This window comes from Eleginops maclovinus, chromosome 16, assembly GCF_036324505.1.
Source record: "Eleginops maclovinus isolate JMC-PN-2008 ecotype Puerto Natales chromosome 16, JC_Emac_rtc_rv5, whole genome shotgun sequence".
NCBI lineage: Eukaryota > Metazoa > Chordata > Actinopteri > Perciformes > Eleginopidae > Eleginops > Eleginops maclovinus.
The window spans coordinates 14,066,977-14,080,941 of NC_086364.1; the positions used below are offsets into that span (position 1 = coordinate 14,066,977).

General features: G+C 40.9%; 2 protein-coding genes across 3 annotated transcripts; one reads left to right on the forward strand and one right to left on the reverse strand.

The window, feature by feature from the left end:
• The first annotated feature begins 712 nt into the window (after positions 1 to 712).
• On the forward strand, positions 713 to 9,865 carry LOC134878243 (ethanolamine-phosphate cytidylyltransferase-like). Of its 2 annotated transcripts, none has more exons than XM_063904149.1 (13): positions 713 to 1,005; positions 4,842 to 4,930; positions 5,675 to 5,836; positions 6,001 to 6,067; positions 6,159 to 6,243; positions 6,321 to 6,361; positions 6,840 to 6,988; positions 7,170 to 7,252; positions 7,351 to 7,428; positions 7,528 to 7,593; positions 7,684 to 7,749; positions 7,868 to 7,956; positions 8,116 to 9,865. In XM_063904149.1, the coding sequence occupies exons 1-13, from the start codon at positions 875 to 877 to the stop codon at positions 8,228 to 8,230; spliced, it is 1,221 nt and encodes a 406-aa protein (XP_063760219.1). In that variant the 5' UTR covers positions 713 to 874; the 3' UTR covers positions 8,231 to 9,865. The 2 variants fall into 2 exon arrangements, with proteins under 2 accessions (XP_063760219.1, XP_063760220.1); XM_063904150.1 differs by having other exon boundaries at positions 714 to 1,005; positions 6,321 to 6,362; positions 6,850 to 6,988; positions 8,116 to 9,864.
• LOC134878242 (zinc finger protein 862-like) lies at positions 9,655 to 13,948 on the reverse strand. Its single transcript, XM_063904148.1, has 3 exons — positions 11,593 to 13,948; positions 11,226 to 11,446; positions 9,655 to 11,047 (listed from the first exon to the last, which is right to left on the reverse strand). The coding sequence occupies exons 1-3, from the start codon at positions 12,796 to 12,798 to the stop codon at positions 10,159 to 10,161; spliced, it is 2,316 nt and encodes a 771-aa protein (XP_063760218.1). The 5' UTR covers positions 12,799 to 13,948; the 3' UTR covers positions 9,655 to 10,158.
• Between the last annotated feature and the right edge of the window lie 17 nt (positions 13,949 to 13,965).

Sequence of the window (13,965 nt, forward strand, 5' to 3'; positions counted from 1 at the left end):
ATTAGATAAGATTCACCTTTATTGTCATTGCACAACGAAATGCAGTTTGCATCCAACCAGAGAGTGCAAATGTTAGTATTGTGCATAATGTTTTAATACATTTACATAACATGCAATGTTGTAGTAATGAACATAAATGTATATATGAATACATATCATAATCATAAATGTACTTTTATATTAGGCTATTATATCATTTATATTGATACATTTCCGTGAAAGCTGAAAGGAAGATTATCTCCAACACTAGGCTAATTATTTTGTCTAAATATGTTCATAGACGTAAAAGATGAAAGGACATGTATCTTATCTTTGATATAGCTGTTATTTTACAGGGGTATCTTGCGGAAAATTGAACGTAGGCTACAGATCACACATTGGCCACTCATCAAAGACAGCTTTGGCAGAGAGCCTGCTATCTCTGTGGGAATCCAGATATTGTCACATGACCGAGGAAAACGCTGCTATTATGTAACAACATGTAGGCTGCGTGCACCGGCAACTCATCGTACGATTCAGCAAGCGTCAAGCTCGCCATCAAGAACGCACATTTTCATGTTTGTTTTTTTCAAAATAAAACCAGCGACCACAATCATGTGTTGCAAGGACTTTTATTAGCACTACTTCCTTTCCTTCGCTGTGTATCTGTTTTCTTCGGCCGACTTGACGTAGCGCGTCGTGCGTCGTTGCGTCGCGGGTCGCGGAGGCGTTGGCGCATCGCACGACTTCTGCCTCTGGTGCTGCTGCTGCGGACACACAACCCGGCTGTCCTGCACTGAAACGGGGCACGCAACTGACACTGTCACCATCTTAACTGGAGGGGTTCGCTCTGTGGATACAGTTGCACTTTAATTGATCACTCATCAGCTTCACAATGATCAAGAACGGTCATCACAACCACCAAGTGAGCACGTCAGCGGGGAAAGACGCAGGGACGACCCCCAGCGCTGCAGCCTGCAGTCCCGAAAAGAGGAGGCGAAGATTCCGAGTGTGGTGTGACGGCTGGTGAGTAGCTCACCGGATGAACGTTGGTGTAAGGAAGATGATAACAACGTTGGTTGTTCGTGTACATCGAGCCCGTGTGAATGAATGTGTCAGCCTGTGTTATCGTCCAGCACCGGGACAGGCCTGCTGTAGGTTACACAGCTCTCACATGACTGCTGCTTCATTCTCCAGAGACATCAGTGTACACAAAACTTTTAATTTAATATTCTCTTGTATATAGACCATGAGAGCTGCAATGACCATACACATAGTCTCAGTGGATCAAGATGTTTTATCACATTGCATTACTTTTATTTTAAATTATCACTGGGGCATCACAGTCTCAATTGTCCTCCTCAGTACATCAGGACAGATTTACATTGATCTTTACTGCTGAATTGTATCACAACCCACTGTCATGTAGATAGAGTCTTACTATTAACAGCAATGATAATACTCCATCTGGCAAAAACACATTATCGGAAGTGCTTTGGATGAAAGTGTCTGCCAAATCAATAAAAGAGGCAAACACAGTTTTTTTTTTTTACAATTACTACAGGCAACAAAACTATTCAAATCAATAAACCATTATCATCAAGGTGGCTAAATGTTGAATTTAGTGTAAAGTTTCACATATCTTGTAACAAAAATCTATCGATGTGGCCACAAAGTTTGACTGCTTCATCCTCTAAACAGTTCATTTAATGAATGAAAATCATTATAACGGACACATACTGGTATGAAATAGTGTTAGCTTAAGGATAGCTTCGCTACGTGTAATAATCCAAATCTAAACTTTGAGACAAAACCCAGAAGGTCCTACTGCCACAAAGATGTTAACCTGGTGATACATGAAGTTTAAGTTTATTTTGATCTTCAGGAGGCAAAGCAAAATGATTTTAAATCGATGGTAAATATGTCTGACCATGTCAATTTTATACATTTTAAGACCGGATTAATTACAGCACATGCGTCATTACTCAGTTTCAGGGTTCAGGAATGTTGTATGCTAGCTCACTGTAGCTGTGATAACTGAATAGCATTGTTAGTAACACCTGTTCTTCAAACTCAAACGGAATATCCTACACGCACAATGATAATGTACACAAACAATATTTATTTACAATTGATTGACGGAGATGTTCCAACCCAGAACAATAACACATCATTCACCTCAGACCACTTATTTACCAGTTCCACTCGGAACCTACTTAGTTTGACTCTTCAAGGTGTTACTTTCATGAAGACATAATGACACCTCCACAAACAAGGTGTCTTCTTTCATCAGTGTAATGGGAAAAAAAAACAATATGATATGTTGAGCAAGGTGCTTACAGAGCACCAGGTGTGGCCTTTAATGCAATAGAGGTGATTAATGTTAACACAGCTGTGGGAAGGGCAAGGCTAACCGACCACCGATTACTCATTAAAGATGCTGTTTCCAGCCTCTGAGAATCAAGGTGATTGAATGCCTTTCATTTGAAACTAAAAATGGCACGGTTAACGATGTTCATGATGCATAAAACTAATAATTGATAGTGAATGTAATTTAGCTGCAGCCATACAACTGATCAATTAAAATGCCAACTCCATGATGCAGCTAAATGAATGTTTTGAATTTCTGTGCATGTAGGCCAGGATTATGGTGTCTTTCTCTAGTAAAATTCCCACTATTTAGGTGGGGCTGCATGTCCATGCTTTGATGGAATGTTGCAGAATATTTGGGATGCCAGAATATTAACCGGTGGGGTGAGCATGCAAAGAGAGCCAATGTCAACAGAGCCCATGTTATTAACCCACTCCAACCCCCTCCGGCCCACACCTGCTCCGGCCACTGTATCTCGTCACTGAGCACATTGTTTCCCAAAGCCCTGCTGGACACCACCACGCTCTTACTGACACCCAGCACTGTCAGCAGTATGTTAGGAAAATTCCAAGAAAAGAGCATAGTCACTTCATCTGTTGAGACATCTTTGACCCTGCCCCTTCTACTCTGCACAAAGCAATGATTCGTCACAATGAAAAGACGTGATGGGGGCTAAAGATCAGTTCTCAGGGAAGCATCATCACTAGAGTGTAAGGTCCACTTTCACTGTGATTCTGCTGATGGGATTTTATCCAGACATGTCAGTGAATGTCAAATGATTCAATAAAAAACAAATACACTACTTTTCTCAAGTTATTTTAATGTTGAATTTGACATAAAAACTTCACCAAAATGTCAAGAATATCATTTTCGTACTCTCTTAAAAGGTATTTCCTACCTATTTGTCATCACTGTGTCTACAGGTGTCTGTCTGGTGTTGTTCTTGAGAGGTGCTGTTGAGGTGTCCGTTATCAGGCTAAGCTAATTAATATTTCACTATCCCACAGTCATGATCCAACCCTGCTAAAAAATACAACAGGAATACGGTAACACATGTTGGGCATCCAGCTAGTATAACACCCACAAAAGCAGCCTCCTGGCCTTATATAACTCTGTCTGGGTCTCCAAGTTTTCTTATTCATCCACCTCCAAATGCTCCCCCTTACATTATTCTGACCCTGCACTATCCCCTCAGACCTGAACACGTGGATCCCATTTTCACGCATTGACAGCACAAGACACAGAGAATCTTGCGTCCTCCTAAACAAGCCTGTGTTTGTGTTTTTCAAGTAGTGGATACTGAATCACACAGACAAGCCCTGCAGTATGGTAATGGTTGTTTTTGTGTTACAATACACTCAAGTGCAGTCCAGGCTGTTTTCCGTCAGGCTGTGAATAGTGACACCGCAGATGCTGTCTTTCATTAGCATAGCCTGGGGCTGAAAGCAACATGGGATTCTGTTACTGTTGTGGCTGTGTACATACTGCGGCTCTGGCAGCGCTCATCTGTTTTCGTATTGATTTTGGAAAATGCCGTTTATAGTGGTGTTTTGCACTTGACTCCTGGGAGAACTCACGTGTAATTTAATGTACTACAGAGGACACAGATGCCAATTTCAATCATTATTTTTAGACTTCAGCCATCTGAAAAAAAGTTGTGCGTCATTATTGGGAATCTTCAATTGAATTGCTCTCACAGATTTGCCGAGGGTTATAGTTGCTACAGTAACTACACGACTCTGTAATCAGATCTTAATCAAGTTGATGCATCTTCCGTGGCACCTGTGGTCACTTTCATCAGTCATCAAACTTTCCTCTCTTTTTTTTGCTCATGTTTAATTAGAGCAGAAAGAAAAATGACTGATGTCAGCTGTTGGCAGTAGTACAAGTGATGGAAGGCTAGTTCCCATCTGTTTTCTATTACTATGCTAGATTACCATGTTACAATCTCCGTCTCCAATCTGTGCTAATCTAATTATCTACAGATGGTACCATAGCCTGGGTGGAGTGAGACGAGAGGAAAAACACACTGACTTTTATGTTTAGACTTTGATCAGAACACATGATTACATTGGTGGGTCAATAATAATATCAGGAATATCTGCAATTTTGAATGTTTTTGTAAGATTGTTGCATACATATCAGGTGGTGATTGCTTTTTATTGATTTATGGAGTTCTTCTATTACTTTGTCAAACTTCCTGCAAGTTGACAGAATAAGTTATTGGTGTACTTAAATACACTACCTAAGTGTTTAAGAGAAGCTGCCGTTTTTAACTTTGATAACATTGTAAAACTCATCCCAATGATTCATTCTCCAGATGTGTTTGACTGGAATCAAGCATTGTGTACTGAAAAATAGTTGTACTTTGATAAGAAAGCAACTACCAACCCTTTTTACTATATGTCAAGATAGGCTTTTTCTTACAGCTCCTGTAACTCACTACCTCGCTATAACTTTAATGTGACATCTTATCTTCTTTTCCTTCTAGCTATGACATGGTTCATTATGGCCACTCCAACCAGCTGCGACAGGCCAAGGCCATGGGAGATTACCTCATCGTTGGAGTACACACAGATAGTAAGACTCAGATCTATGGAGTTATTGTCCCTCCCGTACTTACAGCACATGTTGAATTACAGCCTTCCCTTTAAAGGAATACTACTTTACATTTGTAAAGAAAACCTCTGCATTCTGAATGTTGAATGAAAAATCAAAAACTGGAGAACATTCTTGATCAATTTGAGTAAATGTTTAATACCATCAAAAGTGAAATAGAAAAGTTGCAGCAAAAAAAGTGTGTTTGAAACTACTTGGGTTAGAGTGCACATGTCAAGTGAAAGTTTGTAAACAAATGTTTTGAACCTAAATTCTTCAGTAATCTTCTCCTTGTTAAAATTGATCTGTTCACCATGGAGGCAACACAGAAAGACACAGTTTTCTCCAAGGATGTCAGGACACATGATAAGTAATTGGAGTATTTGTTTCTAGCTCATCTGCACATGCTGTTTTTATTACCAACTCTGAGGCTCCGTTTCTTCTCTTGCACGATTCAGCCTGTATCTGCTGGGTCTGGAAAGCCATGCTTCCTGTAGCCTCTGCTTATGTTCCCATTGTTAGCTGGCCTAGCTGTGACAGTAGTTCAGCGACTCAGTGATTTTGCCTCACTCTCCTATGGGACACTATTCTGAAACTATGATACCCCAAATGAGTTCGTAGTCCTTGCCAGCAGATATCAGTAATCTATCCCTCTGCATAAGTGATAATACATTATGTCTCTCTTTTCCAACAGTTTCCTTTACGTGTACATGTTTTGTTTTCAAGGTGAGATCGCGAAGCACAAGGGTCCTCCCGTCTTCACTCAGGCTGAAAGATACAAAATGGTGCGGGCCATAAAATGGGTGGATGAGGTCGTTGAAGGAGCGCCTTACGTCACCACCCTCCAGACCCTCGACAAGTACAACTGTGACTTCTGTGTGCACGGAGGTACAGGATATCACCACCTCATGTCCTCAGATACAAAAACAACTAAAGTCATAAACACTTCCAAGAATGTTTGTAGAATGTTGATTTTGTTTATGTGTAAATAGTTGATATACCAGGACTTGATTCATTTCTACACTCGTATGTCATTAATGTTGTTATTTCAGATGATATAACACTAACAGTGGATGGAAAAGACACATACGAAGAAGTGAAGAAGTCAGGGCGGTACAGGTGAGTTCCCTTTGCAGGAGATGTGATAAGACAGGATAAGATGTTCTGTGTGAGTCTCTAAAGCTGTTGATTGTGTATTATGTTGTTCCAGGGAGTGTAAGAGAACCCAGGGAGTTTCAACTACAGATCTGGTCGGCAGGATGCTACTGATGACCAAAGCACACCACAGCAACATAGTGAGTACAACCTTATTGTCCCTGTATGTGCTTAGTACACAACACACACCTAATACAATCATTTCTTCCTCTTTTAGGATAGTTCAGACTATCAGCAGCACACAGACAACTTTGGAAAGGTAGGTAACAAACCCTCGGCTTACTGCCAAACGTTCAACAATAATATATCTTAAATGATTTGCTCTCTAGCTTCCTCCTCCTCAACTGTTTTGTCATTCAAGTGGTCAACGTGGTTATATGTCCAGATGTCAACCATTCTTGCACAAAGGCCTCTACTGGGGACCCACTTTATAATCAAGTTGCAGGCCTTGCCAATAAAACAGTGAATGCCACTTCTGTCCCTGGGTGGTTCAAGTAGCTTAGAATCAACATGCTGGGGATTTAAATAGTGTGATGGCAGTAGAGGGTCGCTTTGCATTTGAACATTTAAGAACTGGCGATGGTTGAATAAATGTGGTGGGGATTTGTGGGACAGCCTTGTGTTAGCTATAGAGCAGATGTGACGTTGCTACTCGCACCAATAGGTGGCAATGATGTAGCATTGTGATTATTTTTGGCACACTGCTTGTACTCATTGTGGTGGTTTCTGGATTACGGGGGTCACAGGGTCAGAAGGGCCACAGTCCCTGGACAGGTGTGTCTCAGTTCCTGCAGACTTCACAGAAAATCATCCAGTTTGCTTCAGGACAAGAGCCCCAACCCGGAGACACAATTATCTACGTGGCAGGAGCCTTTGACCTCTTCCGTATCTTTTGAGAAGCTCACTCTAAATATTATTGGATTTCTGAATTGAACTTAACTAACTGCCATTTGTAAAGCAGTGGTATCATGCACACATAGTTTAAAATATACATAATTATATCATTTGTTGCAAATAAATCATCAGCTTTTTTTAAATGCCTAGTCCTTGACTTGTCACCTCTAAGACATTGGCCATGTGGACTTCCTGGAAGCAGTGCATAAGCTCGCAGAAAAGCCATACATTATAGTTGGGTTGCACTTTGATCAGGTGAGTCACCTCCCATTATTATCACCTATGCTGGCTGCCTGCCTGAGTCTAGTGTTGACATCTCCCTTTTGCTTTTTCTCTTGGTTGATATTTGTCAGGAAGTGAACCGCTACAAAGGGAAAAACTACCCCATCATGAATGTCCATGAGAGGACGCTCAGCGTGCTGGCTTGTCGAGTAGGTTCCTCTTCCACCATCAAAACAGTGTAGAATTATTGTTGGTCTGCTAACAATTTGTGTGCAATTGATTTCTAATTTATTTGTGCATCCTTACAGTACGTGTCAGAAGTGGTGATTGGTGCGCCATTTGCAGTCACAAAAGATTTACTGGACCATTTCAAGGTGAATACAAGCAATAAATGTATCTCTCATCACAATATATTCTCTTCTATTAAGGATGGCTAAAACAGCAACATTTTCGCTTAAATGCAGGTGGATCTTGTATGCCATGGGAAGACAGTAATATATCCTGACAAGGATGGATCTGACCCTTATGCTGTAAGAGCCTAATCACAGTCATAGCCAGCTTTTTAAAAGAAAAACATCTCTATAAAATACTGTGATCTGCAGAGATGATGAGTCTCACTCATCTGGAATTTTTTTCCTTCATTTTCAGGAGCCGAGAAGAAAAGAAATCCTGCGGACTGTTGACAGTGGGAACAGCCTTACGACAGATGCCATTGTACAAAGAATAATCAAAAATAGGTGAACCAATCGGCATAAATAGACCATTTTATATTATATCCACAAGTCAAAAACATATTGTTCTTAGTTTAAATAAATTGGCACATAGTTTTACTACTGCTGTAATAAATATCACATCAGATTGATTCTTATTTTCGATTTTATTTGTTTTGGATCCAGGTTGCTATTTGAAGCAAGGAATCAGAAGAAAGAGGCCAAAGAGATTGCTGTGATCCAGGCCATGAAGCGGCAAGAAGAGGAGAAAACTAAAGAAAGAGTCCAGGCTGTCGTGTAGGAAGGCCGTGTAAACAAGCACCATCGACTAAGTGTCAACATAACACTGATAATTAATCTAAACTCAACATAACACTGACAATTAGTCTAAACTCAACATAACACTGACCATTAGTCTAAACTCAACACAACACTGACAATTAATCTAAACTCATGTACAATGAAATCAGCTCTTACTGTATATGTATGACTAACCTCCACACAACAATCCTGGCTGATAACAGCAGTCCTTAGAGCAGCCCGTTTATAGCCAGAAGGATAAAGTCTGCTGTGTGATCATCAGGTATATAGTGTGTGTGTGTGTGTGTGTGTGTGTGTGTGTGTGTGTGTGTGTGTGTGTGTGTGCGTGCGTGCGTGCGTGTGTGCGTGTGTGTGTGTGTGTGTGTGTGTGTGTGTGTGTGTGTGTGTGTGTGTGTGTGTGTGTGTGTGTGTGTGTGTGTGTTTCTTTGTGTGTGGGGCTCTTCTGTGTATTATATTCGGCATATGCAAATACATGTTCATGTCAGTCACATGTACAAACTATGAAGTTATGGACTGTATAGGTTGGAGCAAGAAAGACAAAACTGTGTTTCTAAATATCCTTTTTTTGCCTTCAGAAATATATTGGGATTTGGACATATGAAGGGCAAGTGTGTGTTAAGATGTGGGCAGGCATTAAACTGTAACAAGGAAGTGATTTGATTAATTAATACCCATTGCTGCTTTTTTCCCAGCAATGGGTGTGGACCCACATCTGATCTATCTACTTATAAATTGTATGTACTGTATATTATAGAGTGATGACTGGCTCTCTGGATGATGCTAAAACCACTAGAGAATTGCTTCACTGAATCTAACTTGGGTTGTTTGACTGTGAGAAAGTGTTGAAACTCTTCCGGGACCTCATGTACATATCAGAACCTTTCTCTAGACTGCACTGACTGCTCAGAAAGTCATCAGAACTATTCTGTTTTACAGGTTTTACAGCAGGTTTTTAACTCAAAAATGCACACTGTCCAGATTTGCACGACTGGCCTTTTGAGTGGAATTGTAATTTTTCTTTAAACACTCCTTATCCTAATATATAGAAACACTACAGAGTTCTAAGAGACTGCTTTTAATCATTCGTTTTCTTAGTATAACTAGAGGACTATGACAGATGCTCAGTGACGTTAACTTAATCATGAAATAGATATTTTACTGTCATTGAGCCTTGAACAAACATCTGTCTCTATATCAAATGGGATTAAATACTATATTTTTTGTAAATGTATATTTTACTCACATCCTCTCCATTAACTATTGTATAGATGGTTTCATATTGTTACAAAAAAGCTTAATAATATGTCTGTATGTCAAGTTGGAATGTATTCAGTAGAGTATAATGTATTGTGCTATTGAAATCTCCCAGTTGATGAATACTGTAGAAACTGATTGGACTACAGCAGTGTATGAAATTCGGCCAAAATAGGAGCTAGACCACAGGGCTAGTAACTTTCAAAAGTTACTAGCCCTGGTGTAAAGTTACTAGACCAAGCAAATCAATGTATGTCGTAGGCACGCGCATCACGTTTTCACATCATACACCACAATTTTCATAATAATAATAATAAAAAAAGTGATTTGGCGGACTTTCAGCTCAGAAAAGATCAAATTGGACATTATTGTTATTTTGTATTTGTGTTTTCAGCTATTTTTGGCATGATTGTATTATCAGTATACTTTAGGCTGGGATAAGTGACAGCGCTTTACATTTTCTTCTAAGAAAAAACACAGCAGATTACAAACAATAATTTATTAAAGTAGAACAACAGACTGAGAACAGGGGACATGAACAATATTAGCAGTGGATCAAACGATCAACATCAGTTCATTTAGGCAAAATGGTAATACAAACCGTAATACTTGCTGTAATAGCAGTAGTAATTGGTCTACAACAGACTACCACAATCATTCCTCATCCTCACCAACAAGACCTCTATCTTCCATCTCACCATCGTCAGAATCTACATTATCCTCCATGTCTGTAAACCAGTCTGAGTCATCAGAGTTTATCTCCTTGGTTTCAGCTTCAACTACTGCACCCCCAGCAGCTTCAGCAACCATTTGAGCACCATCCACTCCGTCAACTCCATCAATCTCTTCCTGCACTTGTTTGGCTCCCTCCAAAGCTGCCATTCTGCCTTTCTTTCTTCCCTCCATGAAGTTGGGTCTGCGATTGTGGTTTTGATTCCACTGGTGAATGGCAGATGATGGATCAAAATCCTTTGTAGGTTCTGAGTGCAGCTGAATTGTCATGAGCATTGTCATGGTGGTAGCCTTCAGTCTATTCCTGTACTGGGACTTGGTAATCTTCATTTGAGAGAATCCTCTCTCACACTCAGAGGTGGCGGCAGGGAGTGATAAGACCAGATCAATTACATGCAGGATATTTGGAAACGTGCTCTTGTAAAGCTCAAACACAGATGGCCAGGACATGGAGTGAATCTTGTTCCCCTGGTTTTCGTACAATGCTTGTTTGAGGGAGGTCCACTCTGCTTCGATTGCACTTACATCTACTCCAACATTGTCGAAGTGCTCCCTGTAGTGGTCGATAATCACTCCAATGAAGTCATCCCCAAAATCATCTTCATGCTCCTGAGGCCATGACTGCATGTCCGCTATTTTTGTAGCTTTGAGGACTTCACCTCCCATGTCACTGAATCTCCGGGCTAGTGAACCAACCAATGCCTCAACGACCTTCTCAATCTGGCCTGAAGAGTAGTCTACCCCTGTTAGGGTCTGACCTTCAAAGGAGTTACAGTCTCCCTGCTGGAGTTTCCGCTGCTCAGGTCCTGCCCTGAAATAGTGAAACCAGCACCAAAACCATCACCACCAAAAATAAAGGCATAAAACAGTTGTGATTTACAAAAGAACCAGCAATAGCAAAGAGCATTTACGTAAATAAGCAAGTGGTTAAACAACTAATTAGAGCAGGAAATGACTTCATGATTTAATGAGCAATGTATCTATATTACCGGTCCTTGAATTTGTTGATGCTGGTCATTGTGGCCTTCAGTGCTTCATGTACATGATAGGTACAAACTTCTCTCTGCTGCAGCGTCTTCGACAGTTTGGAGAGAACGGCCAGAATGTCACTTAGGAAGTGGGCAAAAGTCATGGCATCTTTGGAGCGCAGCGTTTTCAGGAGACCTTTTGCCTTTGCTTGCATACCACTAGCTGTCCTGGTGGTGGCAACCTGCAATTCATTTAATATTTTTTTTAATTTCAATTTACAAAAATGTATTTCAATATGTTGCCACAGTGGATATCAGATGATATCATTCATGCAACAGAAAATTCATCGGGCTGTTAATAACATGTTATTATTATCAAATGTCTTACTTGACTGAGATGAAGAACAATTGCACGGTAACCACGCAACATGTTTTGCAGTGCTGTGTGGGTATGGCTAACCCAGCGTGTTCCTCCAACTCGGACAGGCCAGATCTTGGAGATGTTGGTGGTACTGAAAGCTGCCTTCAAACCAGCGGCCTGTTTAGGGATCCTGTAAAGCTTGTACAGAGCATCCAGGAGGACATAGACTTTGATGAACAAAGAGGCTTGTTTCATGGCTTCTTTGAAGGCCAATTCCACCCTATGGGCCATGCACTGCACCATCAGTATGTCTCCACTGATTCTTTCCCGCATGAGAGCGATCACCCCAGCCTTTTTCCCGGTGTTGACAGCCGCCCCATCGCCAGCAAATCCCACAATCTTCTTCATCATTTCTTCCTTTGGGATCCCCGGGAGCTTTACAGCTTGCATTATAGCATCATAGATGCCATTGGCATCTGGTTTGTCACACTGTACAAGTCCAAGGAAATTGCAGTGAGTCTTGCCATCCACTGCAAAGTGCAAGTAAACAATCTCTTGTTCAGTGGCAGAGACATCTGTTGATCCGTCGGACATTATTGTGATAAACTTAGCACTCTTTACCTTGTCTTCAATTGCTAGACGGGTGATTTCGGCTATAGCAACCAAAAACTCCTTACAGCTCTTTTCATTTCTGTAGGTGCTGCCGAGATCCAGGCCCTTCTTCTCATCCATCTCACACATCCATTTGAAATCAGAAACTGGTCTGCAGTGCATGGCAAGGGCGTGGGCATTTATGAAGAGTATCTTGAGCTTCTGAAATACTTTAGTATTCAAAGTCTCAATGGTCTTCTCGGCTATGCTCTCACCTTTCTTCTTATTCCTGGCCTCATACTTCTCCTGGGCTTCCTTGTGGCCGTCAGATCGTTGGTGACAGACTAAAGTGTCATGCTTCAGGTTTTGACACCCTTTGACAAAGGAACCTTGACTTCGCTTTCTGAAGATATCCCTCTGTTGTTGGGTTTCAGCATGGGGGCCGTATACAGTTTGACATGGCAGGCAGAATAAAGTTTCACTTTCGTCCACAATCAACCAAGGAAATTCTGCTTTCCATGCAGGCACTACACTTCGTTTCCTTTTAGTGGCATCGTATGCCTTATTCACTTCCTTTAAATCCATTTTCTTTTTCTTTTCAGGTGGTTGGTTAGGCGTGAGACCACACCACTGACGGAGCATGATTTTGCTTTGTTATTGTCAACCTCTCTTGCACAGCATCTATAAGATTGATTGTGAACATGTATTTATTCATTCTTTATACAGTACATTTAATGCTAGTTCTGATTATATTACTACTATTACTCACAGACTTGCAGTCAGGGGAGGCAGAGGAGGCAGAGCTAAATGTGGTATAGGGCCAAGCCCTTGGACTACTAAACTTGTTGACTTGTTATAGTCATTTTTTTTTCTATAGGCCTATTATTATTATTATGGTGGGTGTATGGAGTTTGGAGTTTTTTTGTATAATAATCTGCGAAATCCCTAAGACAAACCTTAAATAAAATCAAAAGTGAATAGGGCCATTACTAGATCAACTGCAGTGAAAACGCAGAAGGGAGGCAAACACAGTAGCTAGCTCTGCCTCAATGAGGGGGACGTGCGAGAGCGCACCAGTCGGGGTTATGCTTGTTCTGCCGTTGATCTGAGCTACGTTATGAGGCTACGTTATGTCTTTGACGTTTATGACCTTGTTCGTCAAAATGGCAGATTTTATAGTGATTAAGATAGGCCTACTCGTAAATCTGACTGAAAGTGGAAGTGTCTGCCTCGCCAGCCACGAACCTCACCGTATGTCACTGCTAGATCTAACATCTCCTCATTGACATCTCCATCCATTTTTTATGTTTTACAAATGATTTAAAAGTGCTAGTTATACAAATCACCCAACATTTAACAGTGTACACGATTAGCATTCAGGCAAACTCATTACAAATATACTCCTGTGTGACCTTAACTTCTAAAACCAAGATTATGTTCACCGTAAAATGACGTGGCTTACCTATAAGATTGAACGCTAACTTTATTACATGTTATCGTGGGCAACACACAGCATGAACCCTACGGGTTATCAGAAGGGACAAAAACATTTGAATAAACAAATTATTAAGACACGAATGCAGCGTGTGCGAAATAAGACCAATCTTATGTTGTGCAAGAGAGGTTTACAATAGCAAAAATAGGTTCGCGATGACGGCCGTAATGCTTGTAATAGACGCTCCGTGCAAAGGGGCTGTAAAATTGCCAGACACACGGGCAGGCAAGTGCATAGAGTTACTAGCCCGGTAAGAAAGTTACTAGACCCGGGCTTGCGGGCGTGTCGTTATTTCGAACCCTGACTACAGTATA

Excerpts from the sequence above, each read along its gene's own strand:
- LOC134878242 (XM_063904148.1), bottom strand. The coding sequence starts at position 12,798 with ATGCTCCGTCAGTGGTGTGGTCTCACGCCTAACCAACCACCTGAAAAG. Across the intron at positions 11,447-11,592 it reads TTGTTCTTCATCTCAGTCAA|GTTGCCACCACCAGGACAGC; the intron begins GTAAGACATTTG and ends AATGAATTGCAG. Across the intron at positions 11,048-11,225 it reads ATCAACAAATTCAAGGACCG|GGCAGGACCTGAGCAGCGGA; the intron begins GTAATATAGATA and ends TCACTATTTCAG.
- LOC134878243 (XM_063904149.1), top strand. The coding sequence starts at position 875 with ATGATCAAGAACGGTCATCACAACCACCAAGTGAGCACGTCAGCGGGG. Across the intron at positions 6,068-6,158 it reads AAGAAGTCAGGGCGGTACAG|GGAGTGTAAGAGAACCCAGG; the intron begins GTGAGTTCCCTT and ends ATGTTGTTCCAG. Across the intron at positions 7,957-8,115 it reads CAAAGAATAATCAAAAATAG|GTTGCTATTTGAAGCAAGGA; the intron begins GTGAACCAATCG and ends TTTTGGATCCAG.